The sequence below is a fragment of the Ammodytes marinus genome, assembly GCF_949987685.1.
Source record: "Ammodytes marinus genome assembly, chromosome: 17".
In the NCBI taxonomy this organism is placed as follows: Eukaryota; Metazoa; Chordata; class Actinopteri; order Uranoscopiformes; family Ammodytidae; genus Ammodytes; species Ammodytes marinus.
In genome coordinates, this window is record NC_137221.1 from 17,666,604 (window position 1) to 17,685,860 (window position 19,257).

Consider the following 19,257-nt stretch of genomic DNA (forward strand, 5'->3'; position numbering starts at 1 on the left):
CAGAAGCATTACATCACCCCCCGGTGACGTCACTGGGATTCCTGAACTTCTAAATCATTGCGGTCCCGTACGGAGAGAGGGATAGAGAGGAGAGGGGGGCGGGGTTAGGACACCGGCCGGTAGGGGGACGGACGGGACGGCACAGTTAAACTTTTGGTGGTGGTGGTGCTGGCGGACCTGAACCGACAGACAAGCCGAGTCAGACACACCATGGGTTGCCTATGCGGGGCAGACCGGCGGGTGGGCGGACACCCAGTTTTCTTATTCTCCACCACTTTCGGTGTCTGTCTGAAACGGGACGTCCCAGTGTCTGCATCGAGTCTATGGCGTCAAAATGAGTAATAGCTCCCGTAGTTTTTCTTAGTTGGCTAAAACTTTTCTGGGGAATATGATGTAGGCCTACACGGCCTAGACTAGTTCATTCTATTTAATACATTTTATTGTATTACTATTCAATTAGGCTATTATTATTATGAAGCATGGACAGGAGAAAGGCCATGCGTTGGCCCGAACTGATCCTGAACAAACATGATGATATTTATTGTTTTAAATGTAATAACAGTGGTGCTTTAACCAGACAACTAGCATTTGAAAGTAGGCTAGCCTTTTAATTTTAATTATTATTAGGCCTACTGTTATTACTATAATTCGTATTAGGCTATTATTATTAATGTTGTTGTTATTAGCGTACTACACATTATAAATATGTTTTAAATAATAATTGGTCCCCCCAACACATTCTCCTTATTTAACACTAAAACCTCTACTTCCACATTATAAGTTATATTTACATTTTAAAATACACTGCTTTAACAGGCTACATATATCACTGCCAACTATAAGCCTGCACGCATAAACTGTACATAGCCACCCACTTTGGGAATATAAAGTAGCCTAATTTATTACATTACCCTTTCCATATTTATTCCTTTGCTATGTTTGTATTCTTATCTTATTTAGATTTTACAGAAAGACTACACATGACATGCATGTTGACTGTGTTGTTGGCCAATGTTGCCTCTTGTACGTATGCTTACTTGCATACTTGTATTTCCATATTAGCTTTACATTTATGGTTATCTACTTTTGCTAAGATTTGTTGTCCCTGTTTTTAGGCTGTATGTTTGTAGTTATATCTCCATGTAAAACTGTGTGAGAGAAACTTAAAATCAAAGTCAAATTCCTTGTTTTTGTACACATACTGCCATATAAGATATTGGTAGGCTTATAAAATGTCAATAAAGCTAAATCAGATTCTTCTTTTCAACAGAGGCCTATCTCAAGTCAGACAACTAACATTTAAGAATGAAAAGACATCATTAATACACACACAGTCATATATTCTGTTGCACATCACATAAAACAGTATAGGAATTATGAAGCTAATATTAAAAGGGAAAGTAAATAATGTTTCTTTTGTTTTTAGTTTATCACAATTAGAAATAGTGCATGGGCCCACACCTGAATAGTTCCGCTCAGGTTAAAGGTAAAGATCCAGTTATTTATGAATCATGCAAAGGTTCAAAGACTTCAATGACAGAGGAGATGTGAAGCAGTTCAAGTGTTTTACCAGCAGAGCGTTATTAATAAAAACAATACATTTTGATTGAATCTGGCCTATTGGCTTATTGTTAATGTGAACATATCCACAGGCACTAAACACTGGTAGCCATCGTGTGTGTATGTGTGTGTGTGTGTGTGTGTGTGTGTGTGTGTGTGTGTGGGCTATGATGTAACAAGTCATGATCGGGGCAAAGAGAGTCGCACCCCATGCTGAGCAAGTATGCGTAGGTGACACATTTTTTTATACAGGAGCAGTGTCACAGTCTGGGAGTTGTTAGTCATTGTGTTTGTTTTAACAGAAGCTCTTTTATACTAGGCTGTGTGGTTTGGTGGTTTGGATAGAGATGGGAGAGAGATGAATAGATTGGAAGGATGCAGGCTTATGTATCCCTTTTTAATGGATTTCAGTCAAGTTATACTATAGTCCATTATTGTTTCCATAAAAATGAATGGATGCCCAATGTGATGTAATGTGATAAAGAGATGCATCCCATTGGGAATACAAACTAAAAAGGAGGGAATTTTGGTCATTCACATCTCTGCTGAGCTAAACCATGGAGTAATATCTCTGCCATGTTTGGTCAGGCCTTCCGCTGCCGGGCTGGAACTGAACAGAGGGGTATGGTTTTGTTGTGGTTGAAGCGCAAGATGGGACCAAACCCTACTGACTCATCATCCACCAATCACCTAAAGCATGCAAATTCTGGCCGCTATGGCAACAAGAAGAAACAGGAAGTTGTGATGATGTCACTTTGTGTTTGGAGCTCTCCCGCCCCCCCCCCGCCCCCCCTGTGGATGTGAATCACAGAGTTTTGTTTTGAGTGAAGATAAGAGATGTTTTACAGCACGTGCGCGTGCCCGTTAAGGGGTTGACACTCCCACTAAAAGTAAGTGTATGACGGCAGCCAGGAAGTCTCCGGCTGGTGCCCTGGAGCAGACAATGCCAACCAGATTACAACTACCCCCATAACTCAGTGGCTAAACCAGCCATTAGCATCTGGCAGCTTCACCTCAGCATGGCTTTTAACAGCCAGACTGGGAACTTTTTAGAGAGCTGCCTGATGTCACCTTGTGTGTAAAGAAAAATATGGCGATTCAGGTCAAAGGCCGAACAAACTTACTGACCTCAATCCCCATGTATCCTTAATAGCCACATCGCACATCTGTCTCAGGTGCCAAACTGTTTGGATTTGATACATGGAGTTTTTACTGTCTTTTTTCCCTCAGCTAGATGCACCGTAATATGTGGGGCTAATGTGCAACTTAAAAAGTAACTGGAAACAGACACTTTAGGCAGCATCCAAGTATACAACGTACAGTCATCTGATTATGTAATAGTTGGAGTTAAATTTACATCCAACTCTACCCTCACATGCATATCCACTCAGGAACAGACCAAATTTTTGTGTGTGTGTGTGTGTGTGTATGTGCTGCTTAAGGTTTAATTTGGCCCAAACTGCCCAACATGTGTACACTGGAGTTGTGTGTTGCTCATCACACTGGTTGTGGCTGTTTGTGTTCAGCGAAAAGGAGCTGATAATCAGAGAGTCCATGCTAGTTTGAAACCTATCCCAAACTGTAGCGTTGCGCGCCACCCACAGACCTCAGATCAGATGATGTCATGCGCCATAAACTCTTGCTGTGTCTCTCCCTTTCTCTCTTGCGTTTCACAACACATGCTACCACTTCTCATTTACGTAATGGTGTTGGGAACTGCGTCACTGTCACAGGTCTCATACACCATGTGTGTGTAATGAGTGTGTTTGTGTTGAGTGTGTGTCTGTCTACGTGTTTTTTGTGTTAGAGAGAACATCTGTGCAGGGCTGATGAAGTCACTGGATTTCTATACTGTACATGTGAGTGAATGTTGACGGTGTTCATGTCATAATCTGTTTATCGAGTGTATGGGTTTGTAACAGTCAGTAGTAAGTACTTTATTGTGTGTGTGTATGTGTGTGTTTCATATGGTTGTGTATACAGAGGGCAGTCAGAAAAAAGGGTGAGTGTGTTCCCAGGTCTTAGGGTTGTTTGCTGAAGTCACTGGCCAGTGGTTTATGACAGGCCATTTTTAACGCTCGATTAACAGGTCCAGTACAGACCGGACAGACCTGGTTCTCCCCTGACCACTGAGTCCTTACAGCGTTACATTAATCCATTAACTTTATGGATGTAATAGATGCTGCTGTCAATGGGTTGTGCAACAGCTATAACTTATATATTATCTTCGGGTGACTTTGCCAGGAATGGAAAATAAACAATCATTCAAAATGCTAGAAAGAAAAGGTTGATTTTCAGATATTAAAAATTCCATTTGGCTCTACTTTGAATCTGTTGCGAGCTCAAGCACTGACATGTTTTATAAACATGTACGATGTTGGATCCATACAGCCCTTAAGATGGCAATAATTGAATCAGTTCCATTAAAACGGAACGGCAAGGCCAAGGAATCATTTATGTGGCACATTTCGTACACATAAGCAATACAAAGTGGTTACATAAGGCATACAAGACGTAGGCCTATTTGCTAAACACATTACTAAAATGAATGTTTTGGGAAAATTGTAATACAGTTTCTATTACTGCCATGATGAATATAAAGAGAGGAATGGAGATTGTCAGCATATGTCCAGCTCACAAACAGTTGTTATTCTGGGACTATGATGCTGCCACTCCTGACTTTAGGTGACCGGGTCAGTGAACTCGGTTCCTCCTCCATGCAAACATCCACCACTATCTGGATGACTGCTCAGGCCTATTCATTGGCACGCTCTACATCCTAATGGGACTCTTATTTCGTTTTGTTTTTTATTGCAGGCTGGTGCACAGGTTAAGTATTAACTTTAGTACAAAGGTACAGTATATTACTAGCCACGAGTGATCTATAGTTAAATTACATTTAAAAAGGACATTTGTACATTTTCTAATACCTATTCAACACTTTCTATCTATTTATATTTTCATTTAGGGAATTTACAATGACTGAAATATATCCAATTAATTAAACATTAACAACAACACAATTTACTCCTTCATACAATTTTTGAAGGACTGCTTCATCTCTTAATGTGCAGTGTTCCACCTAAGATCAAGTACAAAAGGCCTACTTGCTGTTGCACTATAAAAGGCTATATGTAGCCTAATATTTAAAAAAAGGCATATAGTGTAGGCTAATAAAAATACAAAGTCCTACAGTTGGCCTACACAAAAAAATAAAAAATAAACCACCATTTTTGAATTCACTGATCCTCGCATTTACACAATTTGGGCTTTTACAATTAATTTAAATGTGGAAAATAGGCCTATGTTAATGAACTAGCTCAATATGATGACAATATCTCAATAAATCAGATTAGCCTATGTCCAATATACGAGCAATATAACACAAGCCTGCACAATCTAATTCACTCCTTGCTTTGCGTAGCCGTAGATGAATGCAAATGTGTTGGGATTTATTTAACTCTGATTTATGAAGGCGAGTTTGATTTAATCCATTCACACAATAACAATGTCACAGAAATGGCCTGGGGGGCGCGGATCCCAACGATAGACTGTAGGCCATATGAAAGAGATCCCAACAGGTAGGCAGGTCGTGACGTGTGCTGCCACCAACCAGCCCTCCTCCTCCTCCTCTTCTCCCCCCATCCCCACCCCCACCGTCCCGCCTGCCAGTGCCTCCCAGCTGCGTCCGCCGCTGCCCTCTCCCTGTCTGGCCGCTCGCTGTCTGCTCCGCCGCTCCGCGCTCTGCGGCGCTCCCAAAACCCCGAACCCGACGACTCTCTCGCCTCCTCGCTCTCCGCCCCGGACCCTCCCCACCTCCTTCCCCGGTGAATGCACCAGCGCGACCCGCAAACATGACGGGCATCGCCGCCGCCTCTTTCTTCTCGAATTCCTGCAGGTTCGGGGGCTGCGGTCTCCAGTTCGAGTCTCTCGCCGAGCTCATCGTCCACATCGAGGACAATCACATCGGTGAGTTGGGCCGGAGGGAGGAGGGGGGAAGATGGAGCTAGCTTGTTAGCTAAATAGCCTCCTAGCTAGTTAGCCGAACGCGCACGGGCTTGGCTCAGCATTCCGCTATTCCTTGTGCTCGCGCTTCGTCGAGACTATGAGCCTCGTCGGAGTGCGAGTTATTTATCAACACGGGGCTTTAAATTATTTTGAAGAAGCTCTGCCTCTCTGTGAAATAGGTGACCGGCTTGTTTTCATTTTGCATTAGCCGCGACAGTTACCTTTTGCAGTGGTAACTCGACTGCGAGGGCCGTTTAGGTCTCTCATAGGTGTAACTAGCATTCCAACCAGACAGCGGTCTCACGGCTAACGTTGCAGAAGTGTCGGAGTGTGTACGTTTGCAGGCCTGATGTCTCTCTCTCTCTCGTTTGTGTATTGAGCTGCCAGAAGGTCTGTAGCTTTTGTCACCTCAGGTGTCTCAATGCATCGAGCTCTTTGCAACGCTTAATTAGGCTACCAGCTGACAAGACACCCTATACGTTGAACCAAGTTGCGGCGGACATGCAGTGACAATACCATCAATAGATTTTCCTCAACAATGGAAACACTTTCACTTGTTGCCACGCTTATTAGATTTTCATCTGACAATAAACCCGGGCTATAACTGTCACGTGTAAAGACTCACAATAAGTTTACCCATCATTTTACTAGCCTAAACTAGGCCTATACAAAACTAGTGGGTAACCTATCACCATAGTTGTGAATATTATGAAATGCATGAAAGTTGTATCACTTAAGAAATACAGAAGTAGTCTTGTATTAGGCTAGTATAGCATATGTGTCAGTTTATACTTTTAAACCAAGTGTAGGCATAGTGTAGGTAATGAGGTAGTGCAATTGCTATTACTCTGACATAACAAGGCAAAAAAAACATTTACATGTAATTAGTACTATGTAATGCAATGCTTGTTAATTATTTACCACTTTTTGTAGTTCAGATGCTGCTTAAAGTAACACAAAATAATCCACTGAAGGATTACCCTATAAACCTCCATAGCCAATGAAACTATCAGCTAGAAGATTATCAGGGAGTCGCAAACCAGCAAAACACTCAGTAACCGCAAAAAAAGTTCTGTCGTGGGCTGCTAATCATTATTTGTGGTGTGCATCCATCCTGGAGTCGGGAGGCTTGTTTTGAAGCAGGCGATGCGGTACTAGTGGGGGTGAGGAGGGGGTAGAATGGATGCTTCATTGAGCCAGTCTCCATGGCAACTGGCTGTCTCCAAAGGGCCTGAGGGCAGTATATTGGCTGAGTTATGGCACACCTGCTGTCTCACTATAACAAAGAGCGCTCCCCAGCAGCCAGCTGTGGTGAGGAGGACGGCCGCCGTGTGATGTCACCACACGTGTCGGACAAAACTGATGTTCTCTTCTAGCTTTTTTTTAGGTGGGGGGGGGGGGGTTCAATTTTGTGTGACTGTGTATGTGGATGAGGTTAAAGTGGATTACTGTGGGTGGTGTTGTTTTGGACCACTCTTCAGACTGCCATATGTTCCGTGGATCACTTGCAAGTCAACCAGGAAATCGACACCTCGAATGTCTGTTTTTTTTTAGTATTGTTATTTTTTATTTTGTACCTGTGTGTTTCCCCCAGACCAACCAGTAAATAGCCTACATGAAAGGGTTTAAAAATGGACAAGAAGAGATATTGTCCTCTCAGCCACCCAGCTCCAAACCCCACAGACACATATATATCTGCCCCATCTGGCTCTTAGCTTGACCTATGACCCCCCCCCCCCCACACACACACACACACACACACAACCGTCGGCTGAGCAGAATCGCCGGATCACTTGGATTAATGAGATGCCCCTCTCTCCTCCGTACCTCTGCCGGTAGTCAGCACAGCCGCGGCGTCAAGATCACGCGTAGTAGCCTGATCAATATTATGCAGATCAGTTACCACGAGGATAAGTGTGACAGATGGAGGGGATTGAGGTTGGAGTAAGGTAGATGAAAGGGAAGGGCAAGGGTAGTGGCGTTTAGCTGCTTTGACCCACCGTTTTTAGTGTTCAAATGCCTGCAGGAGTGAGCGATTCATTCCAAAATCGATCACAAAGCAATAAGCTAATTCGATGTGTCTGTGAGCTGTCACATAGAAGTCGTTGGAAGGCTTTGGAGATAACAGATTGCCTCGATTGGGGTTCATTCATCCTACAGTGTGCAAACTGATTATGATAACAACAGTTAGCTCGAACAGCAAATCAGATAATCCAGAGGTGACAACAGGCTTGTGCTATCTGGCGTAAATAGCAGGCGAAAGTGGGGCTATAATGGTCTGGCGTATTTCTCCGTTTTGTTTCATCCTTTGGGTGGGGGGGGGGGGGAGCGTCAACAATTAATTTCCTACATTGTGGTGATTTTTTTATCAACCAATTTGTGACCTTTGTGCATCAATTTAAGGTGGAAATGTCTATATTTATGTAAAGGAAAAGAAAAAAATATGGTATGATCCACTTCAGGGGTGTCTGAAATTTTGGGGAAATATATACCTCTTTTGTGGACAGTGTTGTATTTTGTATTTTTTTTTGGGGGGGGGGGTATAATTACCTCTTCTTTATATTGAGGGGGACATTATATCCCTGCCTCCCCCCCTGAAATCTAATCTACACCTATGATCAGGGTGTAAAAATCAGTGTAGGCCCCTTGTGTTAAACCTTTGGCCTTTACCGTTGACTGTGCTGCCCTCTTGTGGTAGGGCATCCTATGTGCAGCTTTTGCTTCGAAAATAAAAGTCAGATTTTTGCTCTGCCACTGGTTTGCCCCCAACTTATGTGTATCTCAGTTATCTCAACTCTTTAGGACGCCCACCTCCTCTTGACACAGCAGACAATAGGCTGGCAGCAGCAAACAGACCAGATTGGCACGTTGCTAACCTTTTCCGTGAGAAAATGAGGTAATATGTAAAGGTGTGGGTTCAGCGCTGACCTCATCCCAGGGGGGAGGGGGGGGGAGTGTAGCAGCCATTGAATAACATACCCGCACTGTTTTAATCACAGCTAAAGAGAGGAGGAAACAGGCTGGGGTCAGGTGAACTGTGTTTAGTGTCGTGGTTGGTTGTTTAATCGAAAAGGCTTTGTGCGTTAACTCTAGTAGGTAAGGTCTGAGGAATGTAATGATGTCAGGCTCATCTGCCCTTGTGTTCCCACCTGCACAAGCACATACCTGCCTCTTACCTCAACAAAGAGGAGCTGGGAGGGAGGGAGGGAGAGAGAGATTAAAAGTGGGGCAGAGGTTTTAAAGAGAAGGCTCTGAAAGGCAAACTATGGTGGCGAGTGCAGGGAAATCCCAGCTCAATTCACTTGGATTTTTTTCTTTGTTTGTTTGTTGTTGTGTTTACAGCTGAAGTCAAAGGCTGAGCTGTATCTTGACTGGTGGAGTCACGTGGGTCCGCAGCATTGTGTTGGTATAATGTGGGCTCTGCTGGAGCATGCTGCTGATAATTAACCTACAGTAACTTTTTAAAAGACGTTATCATTCTGCCCCCACAGGCAAAGTTTGGCTCTATCCCTGTATTTGCCCTTGCTCAAAGAAAAGGCCATGGCTAAACACAATACGTTGAAGCAGTTGTGACCTGTTAGGTAGAAAAAACCCTTCCCCACAGTTAGCTTTTTTTTGAATATTTCTTGTAATAAAGATATAATTACTTATAGCTAAGGAAGCATTTGGTGAATTACGAGCATTTGTATTTGAAACTGTGATCAGTGTTTCTTCACTTTTTTCAGAAATTTCATTGACAAAGAGATGAACCGATTCAATATATAATATAGTACATTTAACAATAATGAACAAAATGACAATCAAAATATTTTCTTGTATCATCTGTTGAGTCGACTAATGGTTTCGGCGTGATTAAAAATGGTGATTTTAATCCATATCAGAAAATACCTGTGTTATTATGGCGATAATGATTTAAACTGTGAAGCCCGGCCCTAGTTGTCAGATTGTTTCCCATCCCACTTTGAGAGGTGTGACACGGGAAGGGACGTGTGTTGTGGGCATTCATGTGTTGTGTGGGAGACTGTGTTGTTCACCATTACTTCCTGAATGACCTGTCAGGGTGTACCGGAGCAATTAGTGGATCGGCATTCCCAAAACTGGAAGACTGCAGACCCTCTCTTTTCATGCACACATCCATCCACACACACACACACACACACACACAGTCACACAGTTTGCCTTTTCGGAAGTCGCAGGGCCCGAGCGCCCCCAATAAGCACTGGGGAAGTGTAATTACAGAGCAGTTTGAGTCCCCCCTCTTCCCACCCATACACCCCTCCCTCCTGCTCCTCCTCTCCCTCCATCCGGTTGCCTGCTGCTCCAGAAACACGTTAAAATGTGGTTCTCTGTGGCTTAATGAGCAGTCTGCAAAACAAACCATGCATTCTTGGCCTGGTTTCAACACACACATGTAAAGACACACACAACACAGACCCTATATATACACACGGGCACATGTGTGGCGGACACACGACCATGCCTGTGTGTATTCAGCAGGGGGCAGCAGTGTACCGCTGGCCAGAGATGTATGTCTAGTGTTGACTTGAGTGGAGTGGTGGTTGATTGGTTTGCTACTTTAAATGACAGGAACGCTAATTAGAGTAATATTTATATTTATATTTATGGACCCTCGAGACTGTGCAATGTCTCAGACGGGCAGTGCACACGCACAGAAACATGCCCTCCGTTCCAAATAGCATACTTTTTCTCTTTACTATTCTACATGACATAGCTGATCATAAAAAGTATGAAGTTAGCATTCATAGGGCATACAATTGGGACATAGTTTTACTTATTTATTTCCTGATAATATCGCGCCTTAAACTGGCCTCTTGCTTATATACCCGTCGCATGGCGTTGCTGATTTTCACACTAAAAATCATGACGGAATGTAGTGTAGCGCATCTGGGTATTTTTAAGCATGCTGCATCAGTCCACATGTAATGGGACATCCTAAATCTTTTTCTAACATACTTAAGCAGGGAAGTATGGTATTGGAATGCAGTCCTATAGTCACACGAACACATGGCTGGAAAACACGGACAAGAAAAGGCTGCTGGCAATACATTTGAGTAGTAGCATTACAGTATATGCAAAAAAAAATATTTATATAGCTTACTGTGTGTGTGTGTGTGTGTGTGTGTGTGTGTGTGTGTGTGTGTGTGTAAACAGGTCTCGCTGTTGATCCTCGAGCAGCAGGATCAGCAGCGTGTTAGCTTCCTGTCCTGTTAGGTGAGCGGAAGTCGTAAAGCCGGTGAACATTTACTGCTGCTCCCTCTCTCCACCTGGCTCACTCCATTTCCACCAACACCCCCCTACCCCCGTTGTACACACACACACACACACACACACACACACACACACACACACACACACACACACACACACACACACACACACACACACACACACACACACACACACACACACACACACACACACACACACACACTAACTAACTTCACCTTAAGTAGAAATAATGCAAGCCCCATGCACACCCCAACTCTTCCTTTTCTATCTTCTGGCTCTTTAATACCTTGCAGTTATGATAGCATTTAGCTGACAGACACTTTTGAACTAGTCATGGTGAACGCATTTTTGAAGGGACTTATTAATGAAAAATGCCAAACATTTAGTGGTAAAAGCTTCAAAAGAGTAAATGCAGTGATTGTGAATAGGATATCTGTGAAATACAGATGTTGGAAAAAACAAGCAATTTGAAGACGCCACTTTGGGCTCTGGGCCGTATGTAGACGTAGGGTTATAAGAATTGGCTGATATTTTGATCAGGTGATAGACAGACTGTTATTTGGCATCTTTTTTGATACTGAAACCGTTCTTTTCAGCCATTTTTTCAAGAAAAAAGCCAAGCAGTTGATTGTTCCAGCTTCAAGGTTTGTATGTCTCTCTTTGTCAGATAGCACATTGAATAGATTGTCAGAGTTTTGACTTGTTGAACAAGCAACTTGAAGGTTTCACCTTGGGCTCTGTGAACTTATTACAGGCATTTTGCTTTAACCCATTGACGCCCATGGCAATCTAGGATACATGTCCTTATCTCCTGAGGGTTTTCTGAAAAAATACTACGAATTGTCGTAGTCTACCAAAACCTTAATATCTAACGGCCTCCTAAAATATTTAAAAATAATGTGTTTTTATTTGTGATGATTTTCATCAGTAGCTACAGTAGACCTAGTTCCTGCGCTCCGAATGCAACTAACTGTTCTGTAATACACTATTGCCGATCACGTGAACACACAGCCGTCTTCTTCTTTTCTTTTGATTGACGTGATTTTCGGCAAACCACACAACATTTGGGTGGTCACGTGGTTTTAAAAAATCAACAAGACCCAAGGTATCAATGGGTTAAAGTTAAGTTTATTATATCAATCAGTCATAGAAGTATTGTTCGATATATATTAAAATATATTGTTTGGGTTTGTTGAAATATCATGTATGCCAGTATGTATGTTGTCACTGTATACACATTAACTTTATGAAATGTTTCTTGAATGCCTCAGTCAGTAGTCATCCCTATAATCAGCATCAGATTAAATCAATATGCCCTGACAGAGGAATTGAACTGGGGGAATTCCGAATATTTAAATTGATGGTTTTTAAAGAGGTTGGACTGCAAGATGCCACTGGCTCTAATTGTCATGCCTCGTGACTGAGCCTTGTTGGTGGTGTAGGCTGACGAGTGTGTGTGTGTGGGTGTGTGTGTGTGTGTGTGTGAACGTGTGTGATAATGCGCGTGCAGAGAGCTCTGGTCTCTCCATCTGAGCAGCAGGTAGGATTATTAAGGCTCAGCTATAAAAGCATGTCAAAGACCACCTCAGTGGACCACCTGAGATGTGTGTGTGTTTGTGTGTGAACTGTGTGTTTATGGATCTCTGCTATCTTTTTCCCTCACCCAGGCTTTTCAGTGTTTTTACATACATACGCTCACATGCACGCATACACAGCAGCAGCAATAGTGTGCATTTTTCTTCTAGGTTGTTTTCTTGTTTGGTGTTCTCCTGAACTGTGGGAAGCCTGCATTCTTTTTAATTATGAGGTGTGAAAAAACCAAAGTGCCAAGAAGGCCAACACACACACACACACACACACACACACACACACACACACACACACACACACACACACACACACACACACACACACACACACACACACACACACACACACACACACACACACACACACACACACACACACACACACACACTTGGGATTAGTCCAGGAGTGTGTTGTTAATTGTTGCTGTTGCACAGAGAAGATCCAGTTCTTGGATTTGAATGGCAATACATCTGCAAACCATTACATATAAAGCTGCAATTATGCCTCCGTGCAAACACACACACACATACACACAAACATAGCCTTGCACACCATGGTAACCAACTAATATTTTTTTCCAACGTGAATCCTGCTGAATGTTCCCCCGTCGAACACTTGATGGCAGTGGTACCTCACAGATGCACCCACCCGCGGTCTTTTCATGCACACTTGTCCCTGTTTTCTAGGGGGGTGGGAGGTGGGGCTTTGAAGTTAACACAGCTTCCCTCAGGCAGTGGAAGTGGCCTACTGTTGTGTGACTGACACAGCAAGTCAACTGGAAAAAGCGTACGTGTGTGTGTTAAGGGGGTAGTACACTGTATACATTCATTGCAGCCTCAAAGTTGGTTCTCTCACTCTCACAATTTAGACATCCCTATAATCAGCATCAGATTAAATCAATCAATCTGAATGTCTCTCTCTTTCTCTCTCTCTCTCTTGATCCTTTTCAAAATGTGTGGGATTATGAAGGCATACTTCGTACCCTGGATATCAGGACTTGGATATAATTTTTGCAGATGTAACTTTTGGTTCTGAATCGGAATCTGAATAAATTATTGTTTAAAACTCATCTCTCTCTCTCTCTCTCACACACAGACACAGATCCTCGGGTCCTGGAGAAGCAGGAGCAACAGCAGCCCACCTATCTGGCCCTAAGCTACATCAACAGGTATACACACACACACACACACACACACACACACACACACACACACACACACACACACACACACACACACACACACACACACACACACACACACACACACACACACACACATCTGCAGAGGGCAGCAGTGCTCCACCAGTGGAACTGTGTCTCTGCGCGCTTGTGTGTACATGTGGCTTGCGGCGAGCAGCTCAAATGAATGATGTCTTCCCATAGATACATTACTGACTCATCCACACATCAGCACAAAGGAAAAAATCACACATGAGACAATCCCTCCTGGCTGCAAAACACAACAGCCAAAGACGCCATTTCAGGATTACGGCATTGTGTGTGTGTTTTTGTGCGGTGTAGCCGACATGACAGGTTCAACTTCATGTGCGGTTAAATCACACCAAGACGCAACATTGAGGAAGATAATAGTTCAATCGAGGGAGAAAGACAGCGAGAGGTTTGTTTTCTACTGTTCTACTGTATACAGGCCTTCTTAAAGTACATGTATAATTGCAGTTAATCACAAGTTCGAAACTGAACCGGGGCCTTCTTCATTACCTCCATCTCAGGTGTGCTCACCTTTTTAGTTTTACCTCCCAATAAAGCAGTATGCTGCTGGCATGTTTGCAGTCAGTTGGATTGTCTCACTGCTTGTTTATTGCCCCACATTAGACTTTGATGTAGCAATGTCTGTGTGTGTGTGGTCCAAGATCTCTGCGATTACTTTGATCAAAATTGTGCTCTAAATATTTATTAAGAGAAAGTAGCGTTCGCACAAACAGCTTATCCTCCGAAGACCCTTTAATTGTGCAAAGACACGTTTCCAACCAACAATTAAAGTGTGTTGTGCACACGTTACTTTCTTTTAACACTTAGTTTGGTCCTGCACCAGCCACATATGGATGTCTATCACATCGCCTTTTTGAGCTATAATAACTTATAACATGGAGAAGTAAATGAACACCCAGATCATCCATTAAAGGTGCACTATGTTACTTTGAGGGTGTTAAAGAAGTGAAGTAGTGGTCGCTGTTTCGAATCCGGCCCGTGGACCTATTCTGCATGCCATCCCCCCTCACTCTGTCTCCTCATTTAAACTCTGTTTCGCTCCATACTGTCAAATAGAGCTTGAAAATGCAAAAAAAAAACATGTTTGTCAGATGGGAAGTTTGTTTATGTAACTGATGGCCCCCCTTGTGTGGCCCCAGGTTCATGACAGACGCGGCGCGCAGGGAGCAGGAGACCATGAAGAAGAAGGCCGCGCCCAAACTCTCCCTGTCCATCAGTGGGGGCGTGTCCAGGAACAGCACGGCGACGCCCCCTCGCCACACCAGCGGTAACCTGACACCTCCCGTCACGCCCCCCATCACCCCCTCCTCCTCCTTCCGCAGCAGCACGCCCACAGGTACGACAGGTGTGTGTCTGCGCTGTGTGTGTGTCGAAATATGTGTTTGTCACGATGAAAGACTGATGGCTCATAGGTGTTGAGTGAATGGGAAGTGTTGAAAATGACTAATGCTAAATGAACCCTGCTGCTGCTGGCCATAACAGACACGAGGCTTAGAGTTACTGGTTTCGACATCAGTGAGTGTATTCTTCGATATTCAGGTGGTGTTCTGATGAGTATATGAAGATATTTGTTATGCAAAAAAAACATGGCATCAAAATAATATATGCCAAGAAAGCACTATCCAGCTCGCCTTTCATGGAATCTGCAAATGATTCTCGTTTTAACCACAAACAGTTATTTCGTAAATAAGATGTAAATGTGGACATTCCCTTCTTTATTCAAATGTCTGATCCATGAATATAATGTGCTGCCTGCCAGAGTAGAAAGCGGGAGACGCTAAAACCCCAAACAACACTGTCTGCTGTTGTGTGCGTGTGTTGTTTGTGTGTTGGCTTTGGTGGCCCCTGCAGTGAGCAGACCAGTCAACACTCTGCTAATTACATAGCAGCTGTCACGCTGTGTGTTCACATTGGGGGCCGTGTGTTGCACAGCCCAGAAGCAGATGTCCAATTCCAGCCCAAATGGTTCCAAACGTAGTGTTAGGTCTGGGCTTATTCGCCAGCACGACAACACACGCGAGCACACGCACACGCCTCCTTTCGACATGTGCCAGGGTGCCATCCATTTCCTCATGCTGAGGTGCAGCATTTCCTGTGAAATGGTGGGGGGTCAGTTTGCCTTAATGTGTGTGTGTGTGTGTGTGTGTGCGCATGCAGAGTGGAAAATGTTCTGCTCTGAGCAAAGCACTTTTTCCAGGCTGAGCAATGGGAATCACTCCCACTTAATGATCTCTTTCTCAGTGCCAGTGCAGTTTGACTCACAGCACACACACACACACACACACACACACACACACACACACACACACACACACACACACACACACACACACACACACACACACACACACATACACACACACACACACACACACACACACACACACACACACACACACACACACACACACAGAGGAAAGTGTTGATTAAAAAAAAGTGACATATAATTTCTGCGTTGTAATTTTCCTCAAAGGCATGATGTCCTGAACTGGTATGTTACCCCATTCATAATTCATCTTGGTGGGATGATGACGATGGTTTCTTGTGTCTCCATTGTGCCTGCAGGCAGCGAGTATGACGAGGAGGAGGTAGACTACGAGGAGTCGGACAGCGATGAGTCGTGGACCACAGAAAGCGCCATCAGCTCCGAGTCCATCCTCAGCTCCATGTGCATGAACGGGGGAGAGGAGAAGCCCTTCGCCTGCCCCGTGCCTGGCTGTAAGAAGAGATACAAGGTAAGGAGACACCACACACCACTGTGGAAGGGCCGGTCTAGGCTACTACACCAGCCACAGCACAAGAGGTTTTAGTAGTTCCTCCTAATGTAGTCCACACTGGGGCTTTTTGTCTTCAGTATCAAATGTCTGAAAAAGCTAAAGTTATAAATCTAGAATGTGGTGATTGGAGGCTAGTGATAAATATATCACGGTGTATTTGCTTTTATTGAATTTTATTACGGCTGGTAACAAAAACGTCATTCAGCTTGCGGTCCATGCTCTTTGGATAATAGCCCTAACATGGGATAAAGCCTCATATGCTGTAGATCTGAAGGAGGTTCACATAAGCCAGTGTCACCAGGATTTGGTGCAGGTCTGCCATTATCCAGCTTTGATATAAGACGGTGTAGAAGTCGTCTTTCTGTGATAACTTTGCCCTCAAAGTTACTGGAGAATGATTGATATAGTGATCAGCTGCCACTGGAAGGTGAGTCCAATAAAATAAACATGACAAATTAACAATATAATGCTTGTAAATCTATTGTCTTACTAATAGATGTTGTCTGTGATCTCTAGCCCTACAAATCATAAACCATGCAAACCTATCACACGGTTATGCTTTCGTATGTAAACATTCTGGTGACTGTTTAAAATTATTTTACACAAATGGCTTACTGTAAAGCAAAAAAAGGCAAATTGGGATTTTCCCAGGAACCTCATCTGTGCACAGGCAGCAGCCAGTTAGCTTAGCTTCACATTAAGATGATGCTGATGCTCCAATATTAACCTTACGCAGCAGTCTCTTTGCATGGGTTCAAACATGAAATTAATGTGTGGCATATTTGGGTGTCATCATGTATTTATACAAATAAACTAGATCTGGGGAAAATGGTTTAGGACAACTGTATATAAAAGATTAAGCTATGGTTGAGCAGTGGTGTTGAATGTGTCCTTTGGTTGCAGACATGGGTCAATGAGGCGATCCACCTGTGACCTGTCTACTGCCAAAGGGTCAAACATGGGGCCCTACTTCTCCCGTTTCATAACGCATCTCCTCTGTCCCCTTTTCAGAATGTGAACGGCATCAAGTACCACGCTAAGAATGGCCACCGCACGCAGATCCGTGTGAGGAAACCCTTCAAGTGTCGCTGTGGCAAGAGTTACAAGACCTCGCAGGGCCTGAGACACCACACCATCAACTTCCACCCGCCCGTCTCCACCGAGATCCTGCGCAAGATACAAGGCTAGAGCCCTGTGCGCTCTCTACCAAGCAGTCTGCCCCAAACGTAGCCCTGTCCTGACATTCCTTTTCACACCCATCCCAACACACTAAAAGGTTTAAGTGCATGCTTTAAGTTGTTATACTTTTTGTTATTTTTTTTGATTTATATATATATATATTATTTTTTTCTATCCATGTTATATCACATGTATTTTTGGAAAACCAATGTATCTTTGTAGTATTTTTTAATGTTGTACAATTTTGCACATTCGTCTATATGCTATCACGCTATTTTTGTTTTGTTTTTCCCTATTGTTTGACTTGCATAAGGTGCTAACTGTAAAAAACAAACAGAAAGAAAAGACAAAAAACAAAACGATAAAGAAAGAAGAGTTGGGGTTAAAGATGTGAAACAGGAAGTGCAACCAAGTCCTGCTCCCCTTTCCCCTGCTCCTTGATTGGAGCGGGATGAAGTTGGCGCTAGTGCTGATCTGAGGTCAGGGTCCGTTAACACTCCCTTTGCCTAAGTTGCTGAGAGTTTGCTGAGCTTAGATCTGTGCCTTTTGCAGTAACTTCCTGGGGGGGGGGGGTTCAAGTGCGAGAGTTAAGTTATACTTTAAATAGATATATTGATATATAAACAATAGCTATGTTCATGTACATAAATAAATATATAAAAGTATTCATGCGCATATACATAAATAGTTACACTTTATTTCCAAGCTTTATTTTATATATTTTCGGCAGTGTTTTAGATTAGGTTTTTTTCTTCTATGTATCAGTAAGTGTTCTTTTTCATTCCTTATTTGCTGTGACGGCCAGTTTTGTCGCCTCAGAGATCAGGAGCAAAAAATGGCCTTTTCAGTTTGACTCTCTGAATGGGGTGCGATATTTCACTGTTGATCAGGAAAGGACGCTCGGCGCCAAACTCATGAGAACACGACCCCAGGCCAGTAATCCGTATCTTAAACATTTCATCCCCAGCAGAAAGCCATGCGTGTATTTCATATCTCCAGTGTTTACTCATTCAGAGTGCCAGAGCTGTGCTCCCCGAGACCTAGCCGTGAGAGCAGGCTAAGCATCATACTGTATTCCAGTTGCCAAGATATTGTTGTTTTTCCATTACTCCATGATTGTTGCCAACAGCTCTCCACTGCCAAACATTGACCATACCATGTGCCTGATGTGGGGGGTGGGTGGGGGGGAGGGTGAGGGTGGGCTGGTGGGTGGGTAGGGAGTTGTAATGTATCCATCCCAGAGGTTTGCCAAACGTGTGGCAATGATTTTCTTCTTCATCGCTCCTCCAAAAGGTTTTGGACTGGCAGATGTATATCAACGGAATGTTTTCATGCATGCTTTCTGTGACGTTTACGAGATAAATAATGTGTGAGAGAAGAGGTTGGACTTTGTATAATGAGATTACCATCTACAACCTGCCATTTGTGAGTGTGTTGTAGACAAGAGCATTCCAGTTCATTGAACGTATGTGTGTAATGTGTATGAGCGCCTTATTTGTGTGCGTGCGTACATGTTTTTTCAGCAGTATCCAAGTCATCAGCCTATAGAGTATTCTGTGTGTGTGTCAGTGCTCTCATCTGTCATGTTTGCTGCCTCAAGCCGCTGGTTGGCCTCCTGTGGAGCAGGATGGCTGGCTGGAAGCATTGTGTCATGTAGTGTAG

The 19,257-nt window shown here is 43.5% G+C and overlaps 1 protein-coding gene across 2 annotated transcripts; it reads left to right on the plus strand.

Annotated features, from left to right (window-relative positions):
* Positions 1–5,265: 5,265 nt before the first annotated feature.
* On the plus strand, positions 5,266–18,755 carry LOC307263668 (juxtaposed with another zinc finger protein 1-like). Of its 2 annotated transcripts, XM_080044873.1 has the most exons (5): positions 5,266–5,529; positions 13,504–13,576; positions 14,779–14,975; positions 16,205–16,374; positions 17,428–18,755. In XM_080044873.1, exons 1-5 carry the CDS (start codon positions 5,415–5,417, stop codon positions 17,602–17,604), a joined length of 732 nt encoding a protein of 243 aa, XP_079900999.1. In that variant the 5' UTR covers positions 5,266–5,414; the 3' UTR covers positions 17,605–18,755. The 2 variants fall into 2 exon arrangements, with proteins under 2 accessions (XP_079900999.1, XP_079901000.1); XM_080044874.1 differs by lacking the exons at positions 5,266–5,529; positions 13,504–13,576 and adding an exon at positions 13,926–14,027.
* Positions 18,756–19,257: the final 502 nt, after the last annotated feature.

Bases quoted from the DNA above. Each gene is read 5' to 3' on its own strand.
- LOC307263668 (XM_080044873.1), top strand. From the start codon at position 5,415: ATGACGGGCATCGCCGCCGCCTCTTTCTTCTCGAATTCCTGCAGGTTC. The intron at 5,530-13,503 runs GTGAGTTGGGCC...TCTCACACACAG, and splicing joins CATCGAGGACAATCACATCG to ACACAGATCCTCGGGTCCTG. The intron at 13,577-14,778 runs GTATACACACAC...GTGTGGCCCCAG, and splicing joins GCCCTAAGCTACATCAACAG to GTTCATGACAGACGCGGCGC.